The sequence below is a fragment of the Gallinula chloropus genome (genome assembly GCF_964237585.1).
Source record: "Gallinula chloropus genome assembly, chromosome: 1".
Lineage (NCBI taxonomy): Eukaryota > Metazoa > Chordata > Aves > Gruiformes > Rallidae > Gallinula > Gallinula chloropus.
Genome location: NC_140085.1, coordinates 133,315,497 through 133,339,166, shown reverse-complemented (window position 1 = coordinate 133,339,166; position 23,670 = coordinate 133,315,497). Strand labels below are relative to the sequence as shown.

The 23,670-nt window shown below is 41.9% G+C and overlaps 1 protein-coding gene across 1 annotated transcript in view; it reads left to right on the top strand.

Annotated features, from left to right (window-relative positions):
• Window positions 1-23,670, top strand: part of EGFL6 (EGF like domain multiple 6) — a gene marked incomplete at both ends in the record, with an annotated part of 41,347 nt that overhangs the window by 15,344 nt on the left and 2,333 nt on the right. Inside the window, 6 exons of the mRNA XM_084279156.1 lie at window positions 1,559-1,693; window positions 3,454-3,576; window positions 11,106-11,432; window positions 20,333-20,413; window positions 21,763-21,849; window positions 23,345-23,610. Coding sequence (XP_084135282.1) covers window positions 1,559-1,693; window positions 3,454-3,576; window positions 11,106-11,432; window positions 20,333-20,413; window positions 21,763-21,849; window positions 23,345-23,610 — 1,019 coding nt within the window. The remainder of the gene's footprint in view (window positions 1-1,558; window positions 1,694-3,453; window positions 3,577-11,105; window positions 11,433-20,332; window positions 20,414-21,762; window positions 21,850-23,344; window positions 23,611-23,670) is intronic.

Below are 23,670 nucleotides of genomic sequence, written 5' to 3'. Positions count from 1 at the left end.
TAAAAAGTTGCATTATTCCTGGACCTGCAGAGCAGGACATTGATGCTCTTCACTTTTCCTCTTCTACAAGTCTGTAGGTGAAGGAAAAAAGATAACAATTATAGATCAAAATATTTTTAATTGAACCTAAAATGTTGTTTGTATGAGTACAGGGAGTCTTCAGAGTTCACTGCAGACATAGTCTTCACGCTACAGTGAAGTGCAGCAGGCTTGTCCTTTAGCTTGTGATAGGCCTTGGACACAGAATCATAAAATCATAGAACACTTTGGGTTGGAAGAAACCTCAAAGATCATCTAGTCCCAACCTCCATGCCGTGGGCAGGCACACCCTCCACTAGCTCAGGTTGCCCAAAGCCCCATCCAACCTGGGCTTAAACACTTCCAGGGATGGGGCTTTTGCAGCCTCACTGGGCAGCCTGTGTCAGGGCCTCACCACCCGCATAGTAAATAATTCTTTCCTAACATCTAGTCTAAACCTGCCCTCTTTCAGCTTCAGGCCATTGTCCCTTGTTCTGTCACTACACTGCATGGTGAACAGTCCCTCTCCCACTTTCCTGTAGGACCCCTTCAAGTACTGGTAAGCCGTATTGGCAGGTCCCTGTAGAGGCATGGGGAAATGGGAACCTGGAGAAGTCTAGGAATGCCTCGGTGGCTAGGGAGCAGAGGCTGTCATCAGTAACATGTGCTATGGGCAGAAAGAGGGGTTTTGACTACAGGTTTTTTAAAATATTTTTCTGTTGTTGTCTCCTTCCCTTTGATCACCTCAGCACTGTAAAGTAATGACAGAAATGTGGTGTCCAGCTGCGCTTCACAGCCGCTCTGAGCGGCAAAGGCCAGCAGCACGGGCAATGAATTACATGCAGAGTCACTGCTACGTGCTAAAATGCAGTAGGGAAGGACAAATGTTAAGCACCACAATCTGCACTATTATTAATTTGACGTTACAAGAAAACAGATCAAATTTAGTAACATTTAATTGCAATGGTTGTTGAATAATTTTCTTAGGCCCCTCTCATACCAAACTTCCTCCTCCTCTCTCCAGAGTGTCTGTCCCTGTCATCGACCTTGCTGGGCAGACCACTCGCAATGTAGAATTCTCTCCCCTCTATGTCTGCACTTAGCCCAGCAAGAGGAGGTGTAGGGGTTTATTAGTGGAGCTGTTGCTGCTCTCATTTTCCTGTTTCTAGGACTTTCTCTTACAATTCCTGTTCTCTGGCATTTCCTTTCTCAAGGAAATAAAGGAATTTCTGGAGTTTGTTCTGACCCTGCTCCATGATCTTAGGATGAATCACTGTCCCCAGTGAGAGGAATCTCCACTGCCAGTTACCCTAGCTTTGACCATGCCAGGTCTCAAAATCTTCCACAAAGTTAGTTCACATTGTGCTGCTTCGTTCATATGAGCACCTGCAAAAGCCACCACCAAGCGTGAAAGTACAGGACTTAGTTATTAAACAGCTTTTGATAGCCAAGACCAAACTATTCCTGGGCAAATCCCACCTAGTTCTTGCTTTCCCATTCTACCTTATCATGGATCTGACCAGCACCCCTTCTGCTCTAGACATAGATGAATGTTCCACCGGCAAAGCTGTCTGCTCTTACAACCGCAGATGCATCAACACATTTGGAAGTTACTACTGCAAGTGCCAGCCTGGTTATGAACTGAAGTACATCAGCGGCCATTATGACTGTGTAGGTAAGATTTAGCCCGTGTTTTTTCTTTCTTCATTCTTTCTCCTTCCCACACCTTGCATCTTTCTTGTCATTGCCTGGAGCTTGGTGCCCTAGTCTGGGAATACCACCTTGGAAATGGATAAAACACGTCACACTAAGAATATCTTGATGGCACTTTGATTTTTCTCTATGCTTTCTCTGTGGCCTTCTGAAAAACCCAATCACTGGCACATGCAAATTAAATTGCCCTATTGTAGCAGGTCAAGGTGTACAAGGGCTCGTTGTAAGTTAGCAACAGTTGACTACAAATAAGTGCTACTCCTAGTAAAGGTTTAATTAAAGAGCTCTTTCTTTTAGCTTTTAGCTTTCAACCTGAGATGAGCAAGCGGTCCCACAATCTTTCTTTTTTCTTTTTTTTTTCTTTTCTTTGGTATTGTTAATGAGGAATGTGAATCAAGTGCCTTCATGGCTGTAAAAGCAGCTGTTTGGATGGATGCCACAGAACTTTTTTTAAGTATGAAAATAGTAGGTTTTAAATACTTTTCAAATCTCTCTTTCATGCCTAAGTTTCTTCCAAAGAAAAAAAGGAAAAAAATAAAGGCAAAAAGTTATCTTAACATGCCCAGGTGTTAAAACAAATGCCAAACACCTTTACTCCTGCTTCAATCCAGTAACTGAATAGTGGAAGAACAGCAAAGTGTAAGTTGCTGCTACAGGCACTGCAGCAGTAATGTTCAAGCATTACTCAACACGAGGGCCTCAAGCCCTCAACATGAGGGCCTGGAAGTGTCAGAACTACTACAGGAAGTGCATAGAAAAGAGAATTCATATGTTTTTTTCATGTTTATTTGGTATTGGGAGTTAGGGGTGGGAGGGAGATAGATCATAAAGCAGATTTTGGAGACTCAGGTTTGTGTTCCCTGTTGTATGCAAACCCTAAGAGTCTTACCATGGAAAAAACACTTTTTCATATAATACGTGTGCATGGGGAGGGGCAGTCTTGGTAATCAGGATTTTATCTGAAAACCTGAATCTCACTCTCAGACTTACCATATTTTTGAGTCAGTCTTCCTGATATTTGTCTCCTCGCTGACTTACGAGAGGACCTGTCAGCTGCTGAAAATGAAGCAAAAAAAGTAAAATGCATGTGGTGCAAAAATCTGTGCATCAACTTGACTCCCTGATGTGGGAGAAGCCAGAAACATCTTTGTGGTGTAGCAAAATAAAGGAAAAAAACCCATCTGTTATCCTTCATGCCTGTACATGCTGTTGTCAGTTGGGAGTAGCACTTGCTACTGAATTTTTCCTGATAGTGTTTTTTTCCATACAGCGTCGTATGTATGGTGGGATGTTAGAGGTAGATCGACTTCTTGGCATGGTCAGGGTTGCTTTCCATTGCATTTCTTCCAGAGTGAATGAAAGAATGAGAAAGATTTGGTGAATAGTTTTTAACTGATGTCAGATATTCTCTTGGTGCATTTGTGTTTTGTGAATAGAAGAGTGTCTGCCTGCAGCTTGAATCCTGCTCTCAGTCAGAAAATGTTTTGTCTTTGCCGGGATGCTTTACATTTTCTGTGGATATATATGCCAGTAGTTGTGCAGCTGGAGCCATGTTAAGCATTCTCTCCTAGTGTGAATTCTTCAGCCTCTGACGGTCCCTGGACCATCTTGGCCTAACACTAGTGCTTACAATGCCTGGAAACAGGTGGCCAGCACAGAGAGGCTGTCATGACACTTGCGTTTCGATGCAGTTTTCACTGAAGCCTTCATGTCTTTCCCCAGATGTAAATGAATGTGTGACAGATACACACAGGTGCAGCCCCCATGCAGGCTGCCTCAACACCGAAGGGTCCTTCAAGTGCAAATGTAAACAGGGCTACCGAGGAAGTGGATTCGATTGTGCAGGTGAGTACCACTGGGTGTCAGGAGCAGTGTTAGCTCTGTGGTTTTGCTGCGGCAGTTGATGGGTGTAAGGCATCTTCTAGGAAATGCCATGCTGAACAGTGCTGCAATACCAGGCAAGCAAGACCTCTCCCCACAATAACGTATGGATTCTGTCAGTCATTACTTAGTTAATACAAGTATGATTTGTTTAAATTGATTTTGCCTATGAATCCCCAAGTCTCATGGTATCACCAGGAATTGCACGTAGAACAGAGAAGAGAATTTGTCTTGAAGAAACGAACATAGCATTAAAAAATCTACTGTGTATTTTCCTTGAACTCCCACACCTGGCCTCTTGGACGGATGTGCCAGACTGTGATTCTGTGGAAACAAACCTTTTTATTTAGTACCTTTATTAAACCTGGCAGAGGTTTCTCCTGTAGCGTCATTAGAGATGTTTTCCTCAAGAGGACATCTGAGTCCTGCTCAGATCAGATCTGTATTGTGATTATACTTCATGGTCACAGATGTTATATGAGTCTCTCTATTATTCATTTTCCTTCTCCAGTATTGCATCAGTAAGTTAAGCTTCCATTGAGTTTCTACATTCAGCAAAAAAATGTTGACTTTTAACAAGAAAAACTAAACACACAAAAACCTGACTGGTACTGAAAGGTGTGATTTGCACACAGATTGCCACAGCAGAGCTGTTTGGAAGGTTCTTCAGGTACAAATTAAAGGTTAGGTGCCAGTTTCCTTCCTAGACCACATTCCTGTGATATGTCACTGCAGCTGGCTGCAGCAGAAGGATGCAACAGAGCTGGAGGTCTGAATATCAAACAGACATCACACATCTTGATATGGTTCTATTAAAATGTATCACAGATGAAATGTTAAATACATCTCTGAGCAAAAAGTCCGGGTTGGGTTTTATTTGGTTTGCTTTGTGGTTGGTATTTTTCTTAAGAAGCTGAAAATTTCAAAGGAAAATCTCCTTTTGACCAAGTCTGTGTGTAAAATATCCTTATCTCAAGCAGAAATGATTCAATGGGAATGTGTGCTTAAATATGAACAAAGGAAATATTTTAGCTTGTGGTGAGGGCGTGACATATGTAGCCCTGTAAAAAAAGTCAGTGGTGAGGACAGATGATTTCTATCTTCTCACTAGTGTTTCTGTTAAATTGTTTGCTCTCTCTTTACATATTTCCCTCATGTTGTATTTCCAATTACAATTCCAAATCCAATGTATTTCCAAGGCGTGGGCCCCATTAGTTGTTAAGAAGACCAAGGAGCTGTGCATTCGTAAACTTAGTAGAACATACTCAACAGGAAATAGATTTAATGCAAAAGAGGATAGAGGAATAACACACTGGAATGAGGCATAAGCCTCTGGTCTAGCCAGAAAGCTGTCTGTAACAATAGAGGAGGAAAAGAATAGTCAATGTTAGGCAAAACTTGAAAAGCAGTGGTGCTAAAGAGACTTGTTTCTCCTGTGGTGTTTCCACACATACACCTTTTTTAAAGGGAAGAGGAGGAGGTTCTTTTAACTTTGAGTGCTTCATTAGATGGTTTTTACTTCGATCCTCAACAAAAGTCTGATCAGTGTAACCCATGGGGGCAGGGCATGCACTGTGCTATCAGGGAAAATGTTTTTTCACAAACACCAATTTAGATGTGTCACTAAGCGTTCTCCTTGTCATATGGCAATAGTGGAAAGACTTTGGCTTTACTGAAGCCAAAGGAATTTCTGCTATTGGGTAAGAGAACACCATATAACAAACAAAAAACATTTTGGGAATTTGGGAGCTGGAGGATGTGGCTTCACGTTTCTTTTGGTGGCAGTGGCTGCAGCTCCTGCAGCCCATCCCAGCTCTCAACAGATGGGCCTGGGGTTGTGCTGCAGCTAGATGACAGGCATCTTAAATATATCCTCAGTACTTGACATAAGTGGGAATTGTGTTTTCACAGGGAAGCATTAATTCTTTATAGCAATTGTCTCTAGTGTGTAACAAAGTGGCTGCCATGGCAGCAGTGTTACCTTTTTATAACAAACAAAAAGCATTTTAATATATAACTGAATATTCAAAGTATGAAATGAGTAACTAAGCACTTTGTTTGCAATGAAATTTCTATGGCTGCATCTCCTCATGCTACCAAATAAGCTAGAAAGTGAGGTAATGTAAAAGTCACCTCTGCACAGAAGGTGGGAGAAATTTTTTCATTCAATTGGTGTGTCAATATACTAACTTATGAGAAAAAGCTGAAATATGAGGCTGCAAAGAATGCTGCTTGTACAGATACAGCCTGTGATTGTTCAGACACACTCCTACATGCATGAAGCATTAGAAGCTGTTTCTAGCACACATTTAATTTGAGAATCCATAGAGATGTAACCTTTCAAATGCTCCCTAAACGGGTCCTAGCCATTTCCACATCTGGCCTCACTCTTGCTGCAATCTGTTGCTGTTCTCAGGTTCATGTGTTTCCTGATTTCCTATTGTGCATTGAAAAACCACATTTCCCTCACCACATGCTTCAATGTGTGTTTCAGCTTTAATTCAAGGATAAAGTCTCACAAGGTTCCATAAGCAATTAAGATTCCTGGGGGAAAAATGAACGTATATTTGATTCGCTCTTTGGTAGGAAACCACAGAATAACAGGAAAAAGGAGTGCTAACTTAAAACCTGCAACCTTCAGATGTCACTCTAAGAAACTCAACAATGACACTTTTGTTATTGCCTGTCGGGAGGCAGAGGTTACTCTTCTGCATTATGCTCTGCTGGGTATCTAAATGGCAATGCAAAGTCATGCCAAGTCTCTCTGTGCCTCTTGCTTTGCTCATGTTCCCTCATAGGGTAGCCTCTAAACACCATTTTGTTTTCTTAATAACTTGCCAGTCCTGAGATAAGTTGGGTTTGACATAATAAAATGTCAAAGCTTAAAAAGTGATTCTGGTCGTATCACTGGTGAGATGCTTACAAATTTAATTCAGTCTGGAGCCAAATACTGCTCTCATCCTTGAATAATAACACTTGAGGCTATTCTTACCCTGCATTTCCTACTGGAAGGACAGCTGGCTGATGTAGTCAGGTATGAGCACAGTCCAGTGTGATGAACTTGCCCTGATTTCTCAAAGCAGCCTTCCCCAAATAAGATGGTTATAATTAAAAAATTTTAGAAGTGAAACAGGCTAGGAATATATATATATATATATATAGGTAGATGATAATCCATGGTGCTTAAGAGAATAATGGTCTAAAATCTGTGTTTTATCCCATCTGTGAAAGCTTTCAGACTCTCATGACTATCTAAAAAAGGCTGAGAACTTTTAGAATGGTTTCTGAAACTATGTCCTGCAGATCCACTCTTTACTTGCATCTTCAGCCGCCCCTTAAAGGTCATAAATGGTTGTCTGTATCCCTCATCCCCTCTCCAACTTTTACACACAGAAGCCTCAAAGGGAGCCACAGCAGGATTTGTAAGCCAGTGTCCTAGGCTCCGCTCTCATCAGGTTTTTAAATATACTGCTAGGTATGAAGGTGGGAGCAGAGGGGTGCCTGCTGGAGTGCGGAGCAGGCTGTCTCCTGCTGCAGCCCCCCATACGTTGAGCCCCTCACCAGCACCAGCTGTGGGCAGAGGGTGCACGGGAAGAAAACAGATCACTGTCCCTCTGCTGTATCATCCCCTGAGCATTTCCTTTTACACAATCAGCACAGAGATGGGGGGCTGACATCTGCTCTCTTTATAGTTTTTCCAACTCAACTTTACAACTTGGTCATTAGACATCCTAGACTGAGCCATTTCAGTGTCTTACAGTCTTGTACAGCAGCTCATGACAGAAAAGGGTTGCTTTTAACCCTCAGTCACCATTTGCCTCTGGCTTTCTACCTTTTGCCTTAATTGTCTCTAATTCAAAGAAATAAAGTGCCTTTGAAAGCTGAGATATTGTCATACTAAGGCAATAAAACCAAACTGTATGAGAACAGGAGGTGTAGGTTACATGCTTCCTGGTGGAAGGTACATAAAGAAGAGCTGGGATGAAATGCGCTGCCTTTCTTTTCACTTTATAAAATTCTCTGTGCAATCACATGGATGGATAAATGCAGAAGTGTTTGTGAGTAACTCCTGTGCATTAATTTATATCCTGAAAAATCACTGCCTCAGCTGCAGCACCCCAGATTGTCAGAGAAGACGAGCTGTTCATTCAGGCAAGTCCACAGGCAGTGGAGTTTACGGTGGTCTATCCTTACACTGGATTATTCCTTCTGCAATTCAAAGAGGAGACATAAAACGCCTTAAATCCACACCTCTGGCTACTCTAAAGCTGAATGCAGATTAGAAGGATAGTAGTGATATATCCTGAAATATGCTTGGTGTCTAGTCCCTCTTTTTCCCCATGGGCACGCCAACTTTCATGCTGCAGCAGCAAACCAGAGTCTCCAGGCATGGTGGGGATTTATGCACTTCTGCCACCCTATTTTTGTCACTCCCAGCAGCTGATTTTCTGTACTGCTTAGTTTGGCACATACAAGGAGATAGGTTTTCTGACACCACAGGCGTTATTATGTTGAGCTGTAAGAATTTCTCATTTCACTAGGAAGACTTCAAAGCAGAAACTAAAAGCAGATGTTTGGGTTTGCTGAGCAGTCAGTCCTGGCTTGAAAATCTCCATTGCCTCTTTAACAGCCTGAAGTTTCTTGTTGCTGACTGTCAAGAGGAAATTTGTTTGCAATGAAGCTTCCCTGTTAATTTTTATTGCTGCACTCTGAGTTTAGATCCAGACAACCTTATATCCTTCATGACATCATCCTCCAGAGGGAAGTCTCACTTAGTGGAGTATTAGTAAAGAGTTTACTTGCAAGTATCTGACAAGCAAGTTTTATCCAAAGGGAAAGAATAACAAAATCCCAGATTTTTATTTACTTTTTATTGGCATCTGTTTATTTTATACCTCCAACTGCAACCTGAATGCTCCAGCAAACCAAGAGAGTCTGATTGTGTTCCTGGGATACCAAATAGCATGTAGCTGCATTTCCCATAAATAAAAAGTGACAAATTCACAGTAATAGGATTGTATTTTCAAGGAGTGAATATAAATTCAGGGAGCTTTCCCTTTTTCCTCATAGTCTGCAGTTCCGTTTTATTAGCTGGTGTTTTTTCACCTGCTATGCTTCTATAAAAGAAACACACAGAAAAAAGTACCCCCCAAGGTTACCAGCCCAGTCTATCTGTCTCAGAACACTACTCTGAAGTGTTTATTATTACAAAGTGAAGAGCAGACTAGGAACATATCCTTGCCCTGATAATGCAATCAGCAGGCAGCAACAGCAGAGAGAAATAAAAATAGCCAGCTTCCTCCACCGTTTACAATCCAAGATGACCACAGGCATGGCAGAATCAAAGATGGGAAATAGTATATAAGGCTATTCCTTGGTAGAAAAAGTCTCCATCCATAGAAGAGCTTTTGTGCAGCACACTGGACCTGCTCAGCTCTCATGATTTCCCAGGTACTTCACATAAAGGACTCAAACTGCAGAAGGCTGTTCTTATGGCATGGTTGTGCCATCCTGCTTATTCTTACTTGTCCCTCTTCCCCACCCACACAGATTCAGGCTATGGCCAGGACTAGTGAGTATATAATTGCATACTGACTGCTCAGGTCGTAGCAGTCATGAAATCCTGAGTTGATTCAAAAGCCTCATTTTTTCATTATTAAACCCCGAGGACACTCACTTCCTCAGCAGCCCTTGTACTATGACAGGAAGGGACTTGCTAAACTCTAATGGAATTTTTAGGGTGGGATGGGATGGGATCATCTCATAAACTAGAACTCAGATTTGTCTTCTCTAAAACTTCCACATTTGTCACACAAACCCTTCCAGCACTAGTTTTGACACAGTGGAGTTCCTCGACCGATGCTGAGCAGCAGCTGATGCTGCTGATAAAAAGCCACACCTGCAGCATTGCCTTAATTTCTCTTTTGACTTTGCTTTCTACTGTACACATATCTTGAACAAACTGATCCAAAGTAGTTCTGATGTTTACCCTCAGATATGATTTGGCCAGTCCTTGTCAGGTGACAGAAGAGTTCATCTGGAAGGGACTAAAAAAGATCAGTTAATCCGACCCTTTGCTCAGAGCATATCCAGCATATATATCAATGACAGATGGTAACATCAATTCTTTTAAAGCTTCTAGTGATACAGTTCAAATATTCCAAGTGGCTCACTCCTGTGCTTTACTATCCTGTAGCAAGGACAGTAAGCAGGGTTTTTATAATGTGTAACTAAAATCTCTCCTTATTTCATGTAAAATGATAATTTTACATTTCATGTAAGTTGATAATTTAGGAAAACATGGAGAACATCTGGCCAACATACTGTCTGAAAAGAGCCCTTTGTGCTGCTACTGGGTCCCACCCCAGTGGAAAATCAATCTTGTCTCCCCACATCCCTAGAAATACTTCTTCAAATGGGTTCCTATGAAAATATCTCTCATTCAAGCATCCAAACATAGTTTGATGGCTGTAGAAAGAGAAAAAATGAATTTTAGAAGAAATTAAATGCCTTTTTCTTTAAACTCAGCACACTGATGTGGAAAGCATGATTGGAAAATCAGGTCTGCATTGAAATGTAAAAATGTCCTCTTACCAAGTAATGTTTTTGATGTTTTGCCTGCATATAAAAAGATAATTTACTTCATTACACTTAAGCCCACGGAAACCCCCAAATTCAGATTTTTTCTTTTGTTTTGCAGATTTGAACAATCTCAATTGAATTTTATCCAACTCTTTAAGTTTTTCACTTCAGGCAGCCTTTGTGTTTCTGAGCAGAAGCCACAGTTGCAAGATACCACAAGTCTGGTTATCCTTTTAGTATTTTGTAGCCAAGAGGAATCATAAACCAGTAAAAATCTCAGGGAGTTCTGCATTTATGTTATAGTCCACCATGGGATTACAAGAAGATAACAATTTGGCATTCTTGGATGCCTTTCAGTATTTTGGAGGCTTATCCCTTAGAGCTAAATGAAATGTTACAGAGCAGCAAAATGTATCTTCTCTCAAAATACATCCTGCCTCAGTGGCTTTTAGCCTGTCCTGTAAGGAAAGTTTGGCCATAAACATTCACAAAAGACAGCCAAGAAAAATACTCATTGCTAGTAGGCTATTTGTTGTGCAGGGAATCACACCTCTACGGACAAGAAGGATGTTTTAGGGGTTTCTTTTTCTACCCACACTCCAGTGTAAAAATAATCAACGTTAAGGGGCTCTGTAGCCTGTGTTACACAGGAGTCCAAGCGAGTTTAGGACAGGGGGTCACTTTGGTTTTTCCACTGTAACTCGAGCAGAGGGCTGTCTATGCACAACAGGGCTAAACACGTCCATGCATGCTCGGCTCTGTGCACAGCTCAGCTTCTACCTCACAGAGGAGAATTTGGCTGTACACAAAGTCTCTGGGCTTTGTAAAGGGCACCATGGTGCCATCTGTAAATGTTGCCATTGCTGAATGACCTCTTTGATGAGTAATCAGTATTTTCTCCTTGGCTCTAGTTATTCCTGAAAAGACTGTGAAGGAAATTGCACGAAACCCCAGAACAGCTAAAGACACAATTAAGAAACTTCTTGCACATAAGAGCAGTGTGAAGAAGCAGGAGACAATCAAGAATGCCATCCCAGAAGCAGCCGCGACACCGTCTTCTAAGACCCACATGCAGTTACTGGACTATGAAGATGGTATTGATCATGATGGGAGCTACAGTGAGGAAGAGAAAGAAACTGAAGCTACTGTAGAAGAGAACACACAAGAGTCAGATGAAGAGAAGGAAGATTTTGATAATCTAATTGACCATGAGCGAAGCCTTCGAGGAGATGTCTTTTGTAAGTTGCTTCATTTTTAAAAATACCTGGTTTTGATGTAAAAAAAAAATATATATAAGCACTAACAAAATAACCACAAAACATGACAGGCATTTTATCAGGGTTTACTTGCAGAAAATGAAAAGCAACCTAATATACCTGCTGGTGAGACTAAAGGGACCGAACCTCCCTTTTAGGGGAACCTGCTGTCAGTGGGAGCACAGAGGGAGTGCACCAGCCTGACAGCCACTTGGCACACTGTGCTGTCAGAGCACCTTCGACACAGCACGTAGCTTCTCCCCATTTTCTTGCCCCAGCAGAACAAAACAACACACTGCTGTATGAGGAATGAAAGAATAATTAGCTTCCATTTATGGAAGGCGTACTCACTGTCCTATGTAGTGTGCACTGTTCTGAAGCCCAGACTTTTTTTTGTGTGTCTTTGTGTTTCAAATAATATAAAACATATAGTAGGCATGATGGTTGCTCCCATCATTCCCAACAGAAAAATAACTATGTGAATCACAGATGGGTTTTTATCCCTTTTGTTTCAATGTGAAAGTTTATCTGAAATGACACTCGGTGGTTTAAAGACTTTGATGGTATTTGGGCCAGGGTCTTGCATATCTTCTGATATTCTTTGTTTATCAGGAATATTCATACAGGTTTCCTCAGGCTGGCTTCAGGTGCTTCCTTCCATCTCTTGTCTTGTGTGCTGTGCAATTTCTTGCTGTGTTCTTTAAGGTTTTAAAATGCATTTTAATTGGCTTTTAGTCCAGCTAGTTCAGTCAAACATTCTTCAAGTTAATGGCAAAAAGATGTAATACGAAAAATACACCGTGCTGACTGGTAACTTATTCATGGTTCCTTCTCTTGCCCAAAGTATAGGAAAATAATAAATACTATCCCACAGTAATTAAAGCCACACACCATATTTCATAATGATGAAAATGAAGACAAAATAAGTTTAAGTCAGCTTTGAAATTGTTGCAATTTGATTTGAAAAGACATGTAAGTATGGTTTTTTGAAAGGAAATATAATTTTGAAGTCCTCTGGAAAAAAATGGTCTGTGATATTGCTTCTGTGAGAAAGCCAAGAAAAAATGTGATTATTCACCGAAATACACTTGAGAATATAAGCTTCTTTGCCAAAGGCACACTTCTAAAATTGCTTTTTTTTTTCAGTTTTCAGTGGTAATTGGCCTGTTTGAGGCGAAGGATATAGACTAATACTGCTCCCCCAAATTATGCTAGTGAGCTGTTCACCAACCTCCTCCCTTCCTGCAGACAGCACCAGTGAGTGCTTATGGTGTATTTCAAGCTCGCTGACAACACCAAAGTGGGTGAAGCAACCCATAGGCTGAAGGACAGCGCTGCTATTAAGAGGGACCAGGCCAGGCTATGGAGATAGGCTGACGGGGGCATTAGTTCAACAAAAGCAAGTGCAAAGGGAATGAAGAGCCTCGTGCACTATTATGGGCCTGGGGTGGCTGCTTAGGAAGAAGCTTTGCAGAAAAAGGGAAGTGGTTCTTCCCCTCTGTTTGTCACTTGTGAGAGCAAATCTTGAGCTGCTTGTCCATAATGAGACAGATGAGGACAGACTGGCATGAGTCTGGCAGATCTCCACAAGGGTCAGGGCCCTGAAGAATGTGATACATGAGGAGAGGCTGAGAGTAACTTTTTTTCATCCTTAGAAGAGGGGAAGGCTAAGGGGAGATCTTGTGGCTGTCTTCGACTGTAGGTTGAAGGTTATAGGGGAGTCACAATCAGACTCCTCTTGAAAATTTACAGCAATAGGAAAAGAAGTAATGACTACAAGTTGGAACAAAGAAAAAAAAATCTGGTTAGATACACTGAAAAGAGTATTTCACCATGTGGGTGGACAAAAAGGAAACCTAAAGGGATATTTACCCTCGGCAAGTGTGTGGATCCTCATAGTTGTGATTTCCCTAGGGACAATATCCTTATTGCAATAATATCACTGGTCTGGCACTTTCAGGGTCATAGTAATAACAGGTTCTGTTAATAGTTATTGCAAATTATAAATTATTTATAAGTAATACTGTTACATGTGGCTCTGCTCTACTCCTGGTGATACAAGGGGAACGTGCTCTCCTGGACTGGGCTACCAGAGCTGATGCAATTGCAAAGGGTGGTGGATCATGTAACCTTCCTGTTGCGTGCTCGGCGCTACGCTGTTCGATGTGTTCATTTCCCAGTTCTCAGTTTGAGTGAGGGAACACAGGGAAAATCCTTTGTCCATAATATACAAGAGATTTCTGACATGATGTTTGATGATGTTCTTTTTCAAGGACTTGCTCAGCCAAACCAGGACATTTGAGCACCACAGACCTGGGCTAGGCAGCAACCACTGGTCTCTACAAAACTGCCACTGCAACTGAGAGCAGTCACAGTGAAGAGTACTGCTTGAAAATACTAAAGCACTGTGGGTTATCTGTGGTTTTGTCTACACTGGCCTTGTTCCAGCGCATTTGGCTAGAATTTTCCCATTCTTAATATAAGGGACCTGTACCCTGAACATGTTAGAGAGAATTTATTTTGCCAGGGAATATTGGGAGGTTGGGGTTCTTCTTGATACAGGGATACTAGGATGCCCACGAGGTAGTTTCATGAAGTATGTAAAGTCTGCGTTATCGATGGCTTTCTTCTTTTATAGCAACTCTGTATATGACTTAAGGCATTGTGCTACTTGCATTTTGGGTTGCATCTATTAACTTTGTTTCCATTCTTTTTAAATTTTCATATGCTGTACTCGATACTTGTTATTATAAAAATTCAGTCATGATTTAGGGACTTAGTTGCTTGAGCTTTTGGCTTTAAAAACACTTGATTTTTAATGATGGTGAATAATCCTTTGGAGTACAGGATCAGCTGAAGTTTATAGCTCATAAATTTACATGTTGGTATAAATTTACACTCCTCTGATGATGTCTGTTCAGCAGCGATTCCTTCACTACCACATTATTTTCTTCCATATAATCCCCTCACGTATTCATATAGCATTTGCCTTTTGTATTATTAATAAATGGGTTGGTTTGTCTTCCAGGAAGAGCAGTTAATCAGGAAAAAGGGATAGGTCACACTTTTTAGAGATCCTAATTATTATTTTTAAATTTACATATTAATTTATCATAGCAGTTTTACTACATAATAAATACATAGGGAGCCATAGAAAAAATACTGTAAGGAAAAAGGTGATTATTTTATGGAGATTCAAATCGTTGAAATAGGCCAACTATCAAAATACAGGACCTTCTGGAAAACTACTACTCACAGGTTTTCTTTAAAAACACAGTAGTTAAAGAAGTGACACTCCCCAGTATTTAAGAAATATCAAAATTAAGCGAAGCTGTGAAAACTTAAATTCTTATTTTTATACCATATGATACAGTAATGACTTTAAATGATGATTTTCCACAGGATCCTTACCTTGCTCAGAGTGAAGGAAGAACCTGTTCTGCTGTGAGAGGTGCAGTTAAATAAATAGGATTCTGCCCTATTGATTGTCAAAATTGCAGATGTACAGAAAATGAGAGTAAAGTGAAGTATTGGAAAGCTATTTACTGTGAGAGAAATGTCCTTTCTGTATGTGGGAGAAGACACAGGGAGGTGGACCAAAGTGCTTCTTTATATAAGCAGTGACCATACAGATGCTCCACTGAAGTGAGAGGTGAACTTTGAGTGCACAGCCTTAATTCTGTCATTGTCTAACACATCAGTGGTTTTCGTGTCATCCAGAATTGCCAATGGCCACGAAATCCCATAGTCTGTACTTTAGCAGTTGATGGAACTCATGCTTAAAGCACTCCTGTAGCATCACGTAGGTAGCAACGTTAACTGCAAAGCCCTTTCCCCCTCTGATAGCACCAAGAACAATGATGAGGTTTGTTTCCTGCTTTATTTGGCAGTACTGAAAGAGGACTGTTTCTCTTACAGGCTCAGGGCTGTTAGTTCTTAGTTAATCGGGATGCTTGCTCCTAATCTTACTCTTTTCTGATAATCAGACCACTATGTGATGAGTTAATGCTGAGACCACAGCTCAGTCCACTGCTGTAGATAACGGGCTCAAAAGATGGCAGATATCTGGGAAATGTAATTCTTTCAGAGGAGGATAAGGTACCAGAGATGTGGCATATTCCTTTGAGTCTGACATAGTGATATACCATATATATAGGAAGCTAGTCTTCATTTTGCTACCTCTTATATTCTGCTTGATTTTTTACAGTGCCCACTCTGGTTTTCAGCTTTTTTTTTTTTTAATGGGCTTTGAACATCAGAGAGCAGGGTTATGATGACAGCAAGTACCAGTTTAGTGGGAGTTCCCACATCCTGCAGTTTCAGACACTTGAGAATTCTACATCTTAGAATTGCCAACATTGAGCTCCTTTTCCCAAATTCCATGTGTTATTTTCACATTTAGACACCAAACCAGACCTCCTAGGCAGAACCAAGCGTAGGCATTTTACAAGGGAGAGAAAACTCATCCAGCCATAGCAAGAAATAAAAGCACACCACGTTGCCCAGAACTAGCACACTTAAATACATGGTCACTTATATTCTGCTTCCAGGGTAGCTGCTTCAGCAAGAGCTCAATGTGATGCCACAGAGGATTAATAAGAAATACAGTTCCACTAACAGGAAAAAAAAAAAGAATTAAAGCTTTAAGGATAGCACATGCATTACTGCAGACAAATAGAAAATTACTTCCAAGCTATAAAGCAAGCCATATTTTTTTAGACAAAAAAGCAATTTCCAAATGCACTATAAGTAATTTTATATACAGAAGTTGGCAAAGCAGAGACGTGAAAACAAGTACACATAAAGGAAAATCTATGTTTTCCATAAGCCTATTTAGCACTTACCAGTTGCTTACCACTGCCTTTGTGCTGTTTCTGAAGGGTGTATATAAAACAGTGCCCCAAAGACCTATTCTACCAAGCTTCTGCTTGTTTATTGGGTTTGGAGTTTGGCTTCTTACTTTTTTTTACTCTTTAAATATTTTTTTTTACCTTAAACCTCTTAATATTGCAGTGTAGTCCACGCAGTGTTTTCCCAGATGTGCTCTAAACCTTCCTATTGCTTTTGGGATCTCACTGGCCCTTAGTTGGCTTGTAGACTGACTTGAGGGTCTATCTACGTGGTACTACCTGTCCTGAAAACACTCAAGGTCAGACTGGACTGGGACTCTGAGCAACCTGATCTAGTTGAAGATGCCCCTGCTTATTGCAGGGGAGTTGGACTAGGTGGCCTTTAAAGGTCCTTTCCCACCCAAACCATGCTGTGATTCTGTGATTCTGCTTTGCAGGTGTGCCTGAGCTCACTCCAGGTTGTGCTCCAAGCCAGCCAGTTGCAAACCAGCTCCAAACAAGAAGTCAGTCAGTCAGAGCTGACACAACTGGCAGAGGAGTGCTAACAAGCCTGTCTGACAGGCTGAGTGAACTGCCTGCACATCTAGGAGGACAGTGCTGTGCACTGTACAGATGGATACACTTGAACCAAACTAGCTCTTTTGCTCTATCTTTTAGTGGTGGTGTGTTATCTTTCTTTACATAGATATCTAAAGGTGTCCTGACAGGGCAGGATGGCTAGGAGGTGGCTGTCAAACCTCATCTATTTGGTTATGTGCAGTGCTCCCTGGAAGCCTGGTGGTTTTGTAATTCCAGTTCCACAAATAAATCCCCTTCATGGCACTCTGTTCAAGCACATTTATCCGAGATCGATGTCTTGATGCTTCTTTCTAACACTACTTTCTCATTTTCTGAGGTTACTGCTAGGAAGTATTTCTGTGATTGCAGAGATCCTCAGTAGGTTCAGAGTTGTTTTTTGTGAGTCCTGTTATATTTTATCGAACTACTCTCAGCCAGGTAGCAGGTAGACCTTGCTGGGATTATTCTGTTTTACCAAAAGTTTCTTTCCTTGCTGAGGTTCCTGACTTATAACTGACAAACTGCATCTTATATGACACAAAAGATGGATTTCCTCTCCTTAGAATCAGGGCACTACTTAGATAAACATTGCAGGTAGCCACACTGAATTTCTGGCAGATGCAAGAACATGTGTCAGCAACAAGGTGTCTGTTCCTGGGACCAGAACATCACTGATTTACTTGGGCTCAACTCACCACAGACATTCATAGGCACAACTCCTATGGAAACTGGTGCTGGGTAGCTACACAGGTACCTCAGAGAACCTTGGCATTAATTCTCTCTGCCACTAATTCCAGCTCACAAGATCAACCCATCTTACCTCATAGCAGTATCATGATGATCACAGAATCACAGAATCATAGGGGTTGGAAGGGACCTCGATATCTTGTGTGGCACCATGACACAAAGGGGTTTTGCATAGAGATTATATAGTAGCCAGTGCTGCAGATAAACAGGTAGATACAGAAGGAAGGATAGACTCTGCTGTGCCTGAATTGGGATGTTTGTGAGCTTGTGTATGCTCTTGGGGAACATGGGACGAGACCTGTCTTTCTGCAAGCACCACTCGACAGCAGAAGAGCTGAAAAGAGCAATGCTGACTCCTGCCTAGTGCTTAGGAGGGGGTAAACTTTGGATCCTGCCTATATCCAGTGATGGCCTGGTGTAAAATGTAGGCACATTCCAGGAAGTAAGGTTTCTTGGAGACCTTTCTGCAAGCTGAAGCTTACAGTTTCTCAAAATACACAGGTGATATCTTCCAGCAAGTCGAGAACCTGAGTGTCATGCCAGACACTGAAAGCAAAAATAGATTTGGATACAAAATCTGGCTCTTTTTATGTGCAAGACAGTTCTTCACTTGAAGCATCTGCAGCATGCAGCTACACCTGCATGTATATATCCCTCAAGTGAAATTCAAGTGTAATTCGATAACTCAATCAATAAATCATCCTGGCAGCTGTTGTCTTCTGTTAAATCACTTCACTCTTTCCAGAACTGATCGTATTTTAATAGCTCTCTTCATTTTGGCAAGGGTTTTCACAGCCTGAGCTTCTTTCACTAAGTATGAAGCCAAGTTTATGGCATGACAGTAAACTTAACACTTAATCTCTATCTGCCTGTTCCTGAATGTGTATATGCAGACATATATTAATTTGGAGAAAGATATATTAATCCTTGCCTTAAGTAAGAATATTATCCAGGTGATTTAAGCAACGGTCCGGGTGAGGGAAAGGCTGCAAGGGCAACAAGAGAGGACACGCTCCTGGCAATCCATCAGAAAGCTCGTAGGATTGCACAGGTATCCTATCTCAGCTCAGCTCAGCATCTCTGGGAGTGCCTCCAGGGCCTCTTCTTCAGCGTGTGTTTTCTCTGGTGTACACACAGAACAATTCTGACAGTTTGGGGGAAGAAGAGATGTTAAGTAAATGGCATAGCTTTTATGGTGCTAGGAGGCTCTGGACTGTAGTGGGATGTAAGTATATTCTTAAAATTAACTCTTTCTGACTGTATGTTGAAGTATTTCAATGGAAAGCCCTCGCTCACTGGAACTCACGGGAACAAACTCCCCTCTGAACAAATGTGCAGCCTGTGAAAGTAGGACCCTGAAACGTTTGGCAATATCTAACAGTACATGTGATGCAATGCAGAATAGGGAAAAGCAATTTCTATTTCCATAACTCCTATCATCTGGCACTTTTGAGGAAGTTGAGCTTTCCTTAGCGCTGCTGCCCATGTGGCGTGGCTGCAAAGTGACCTTCAGTCTGTCAGGCTTTCCACTAACGCCTTCTGTAAGCAGTAACCCAGAGGAGCCTCCCTTGCTCCTCTAAAATGGCACATTTGAGCTCCTGTTTCATAGGTAGGTATGTATGTATCACAGGTATCATCTGCATACATGTTTGCAAAGGATAGCCTCCTCTGCTGGTGAAAGCAGACCTTCCCCTTATTTCCTGTGGGGTTAGTTACTTACACAGGCTCTGCACAAAGGAGTTGAGGCTACCATTTTTTTTAATGAATGCTTTTCTCTATTAATGGCTTAAAATAGTACAAAAGACACTAATAAAAAAACCCCTTTAAAATAGATTATTTTAGAGTATTACTTTGACTAAGGAAGAGTTTAAAAGCTTCAATATCTGTGTAGCTCATTAGACAGGAGAGGTTTTTTGCCTTGGTCTCTGAGGCTGCCGCTGAAAAACAGTGCTTCTTGAGTAACCCCCTCCTTTAGGCCAGCATCTCTGAGAAGGCACCTATCATTCATTGACTCTGCTGCTGCTGCTCCAACTCTACCAGTTTGATGCAAGACTCATCAACGGATTTTCACAAAGGGGGGTTTCCAACAGGTCTGGTCATCAAAGCACCAGGCTGTGCTTGCCAGGTGTTGCAGGGAGGATGAGAAAGAGTCACTGCAGTCACTGCACCAATCCTTCCCAGCAGACAGCAGGGCTGATCTGGTTTGCAGAAGAACTTGTGCCCCAGAAGGGAGTATGGCTTCAGATAAATAATTTCCTGGGGTTTGTGTGACAGCAGCACCAGTTGTCACTTAACTGGAGCTGTGGGCCTTTGTTCCCCCAAACTTTATGGCTTTTACAACTGTCTCTGACGTTTTTTGAGGCTGCTGTTGGCAAAGTGCTGATCAGCTGTTGAGTCTCTGCTGTCTGGTAGAGTTTGGGTCCTTGGATCATTGGTTGAAGCTTTGTAGCAAGACAGCAGATCATCATGCCAAAGAAAGTTTTGTGACCCTGTGAATCTTGTAGCTCTGCTGCCTGCAGCTTAGAAAGCAGAGTGCTGTGCAGAACAGCAATTCAAAGTTTTAATATTCAGAGTTACCTAACTGGGGTTAGCAATGTAAGTTTGGAAGTGAAGTGGAGGACACATACATTGAGTCATTTGAATAAATTATGGCAACTGATATGAAGGACTAAAGTTCCATTTTTTGTTCCTGTGATGACTCAGCACTTGACAAATTGCTTTGCCTAGTTCCCAAGGTGAAAGAAGCAGCTGCCTTTGGTCCTGTCCTGGCACAGAGGAAAGTTCCAGTGCTGAGACCAGAGCAAGAAGGTAGATTATTTTTATTCTACAGTATTTCTTTTCTTGTGTACCGTTTGTTTTCACGACAACCTATATTGGTCAAGCCAGACTCAGTTTAAAAGCCTTTAACATGAAACAGAGGTTTGCTGAGCACCATAGAGGCAGTATCTGGCTGAGCCATTCTGCCAGTTCCAATGTGAGAAGTCTTTTTTTGATATTTTAACTGTTTATAAGCCATGTATAGAAAATTGCCTCCCATTGAAACTTGACTTGCGATTCGATTTCACTTCATTTATTTCATAGTCATGAAAAAATTTCTAGTAATTTCTATTGTCTACAAAATTAAATCATATTAGAAGAGTGTTGCATAGCAAGCAACAATATGCCGATGTCCTTCAGACATATTATCTTGGATTTTCTCCTGGTCCTCTCTCAGAAGTCAGTAGGAGTTTCTTCTGACTGAGAAACTGGCTGCCACTGGCCTGGACAGTTAGATGTTCAGCTGGATTAAAAACTGGCTGGATGGCTGGGCCCAAAGGGTGGTGGTGAATGGAACAAGTGAGATAGCTGGGGCTTTCCAATTCAGAAAGCAGTAGTCTCAGAAACAATGGGTTTATACAGTAAGCTCTCCAAATTCCACGTACTGCACTTCTCTGCCTCACGGTGAGAAATATGAGACATGAAAAGAACAAAAAGGATGCTTCTTTCTGAGGAAATTCAGGTGGCTGACATACTGTTCTTAACGTGAGCTGTCATGCTTGCATTGCCGTATTTGTGTATGGAATGCTTTTCATCTGCAGAGGTGACACCCTTTTGCAGTGTGCTCTAAAGGTCAACTCACTGGGGCTATACCCAGCTCCCTGTAGCATGAGCCTGAAGCACTGATGTAAAGGATTCCCTCATGGGAGGCCATCTTCTCTCTTTCAATGGAAGGAACTGGGGCTCAAGCTGATTACAGCTACAGCGACATAACAATAGAGAGAGGAAAGCTCTAAAGATGGCAGAACCCAAACCATTTATGATGGGAGAGTTCAAAACTAACACGTCCAGCTAGACATGGCAATCAGGAGGCACTTAGTGTACAGAAGTCATAGCATATAAACTCGTGTGGAGGTGGGAGACTGGCAGGGAAAAGACACAGCAGATTTTCCTGTAAGTTAGAGAAAGAATTGCTACATAAATTCTAATACTTTTATTTTTTGAAATTTAATCTAGTTCAACACTATCTGAACTGAGACTGTACATAACTTTAGAGTGACCTATACATTCAGAACTGATTGAATAAAGAGCAAATTATTTTTACCAGTACTTATGCTACAGCAGTCTTCTTATCTCTGAGTCTCCATTGCCAATTTTTTGTTTAACTTTTTTTTCCCCAGTTGATTGCAGCTTCAGCCGAGGGGTCTGCGACTGGAAACAAGATGCTGATGATGACTTTGACTGGAATCCCGCTGATCGCGATGGAGGTACCTAAATATGTGTCCTCCAGATGTGCTTTGAGTTGATGTCTCACCCCCTCCAAAGGGGGATGGAGGGGAAAGGAGAATGAAGAATTAGGTTTCCTATTAGTGGGTTATCTTTATACAGGAGAAAAGGAGCCTGAGAATGCTGGGTGTAGGAATTCTTTCTTTGAAATATCCAGTGACAGCTGGTAATTAGGAACATACTTCAACACAAGCAAATCAAAAGGTGAGAAAAAATATTGGAATAGAGCTGTTCAGAATGGCAAGGTACCAGCAATGGAAACCTTGTCGGTTACATGTGTCTTTCCAAGGTCAGATTTGATGGGGCTCTGAGCAACCTGATGTAGTGAAGATGTCCCTGCTCACTGCAGGGGGTTGGACTAGATGACCTCTAAAGGTCCCTTCCAGCCTTACACATTCTATGATTTTGTGATTCTAAGGCTGGTAGGGCACTTAACCACACGGCAGCCGTTTAGATGGTTGTGGCAATGTAGTTGCTCACACAGATTAGACCATCACTGTGGTGACTGCTCAGAAATCTCAAACTCTGCAAGACAAACCAGTGACAGAATTCCTCAGAAGAAGCCGAGGGCAGGGGCTATTCAAGAACAACCAGTACCTGACCTGGTACCAACATCAGACCTGCTAAAACTGAGATACAGCTCCACAGGTGCAACATGTGACTGTTGTGCAGGGGGGTATAAAAACTTGTGGCTGAAGAATCTTGTTTGAAAGGATGTCTCTTCCCTCGTGACACAGGAAATGTTGCAGGCGCTGCTGCAGCAGGGACTGGTGGATCCTGCAGATCCTGCTGGCCACTTGTCCCAGTTCCTATACACACAGTCTCTCCCTCTTCCCTCAATCTTTCTATCTCAGTCTTTGTTCACAAATCCTTTCTCTCTTGCTCTATATATTTTCTTTTCCCTGGTTCCATTCTCTGTCCCATCAGTTCCAGGAAGACCTTACCCTGACCTCACCCCATCTCCCCAAACTTAGATTTGCTGATTATGACTTTATTTGTGGGCCCAGATGTTTTATCCCTTTATCACTTTGTGTGCCTCATTTCCTTGGTCCTCCAGGATTTGGGGAACAAGCTATCAGTTCCTTTATGAGTCTGTCATCACTGCAGAGGACAGCAGAAAGAACATCAAGCTGCCTCAGGTGCTGCAAATGGTCTGACCACAGAGGCACAGCAGCACCTTTCAAGCTGTTGCATTTGAAAAACCGAGGTGGTTTTACCTTTGAGAGATAGAGCAAGGAAGAATGTCTGTAATTGCCAATGGAATACAAACTCATCTTCCCTGTGAATTGATCCGACTTCCAACAGCGCACGCTTATTCCTTGGAAAGTACACTCCCTGCTGCTTTTCTCCAGTCTGATTTTAAATTATGCAGGTCACACAGCTCACATGTATTTTCTTAACAAATACATACTCCATTTGCTAATAATACAAGTCCAGTGAAGATGCATTTCCCTTTGTTGTTTGCTTTGCTACCAGGCGATGGGTACTACATGGCGGTTCCGGCTTTTGTGGGGCACAAGAAGGATGTGGGGCGTCTCACACTTCTCCTCACCGGCCTCCGGCCAAGGAGCAGCTACTGCTTGATCTTCAGTTACCGCCTGGCTGGCGAGAGCGTGGGGACACTCCGAGTGCTCTTGGCAAATGAGAGGTCTGCTCCTGTCTGGGAGCAGAACAGAGGAAAAGATGAAAGGTGGAGAACTGGAAAAACAGAGATATTTCAGGGGGCCCAAACAACCAACAGTGTAAGTATAACACAGTTTATAAGCCAACTGCCGTGATCAGCACAGCAGCTTAATTTCCTA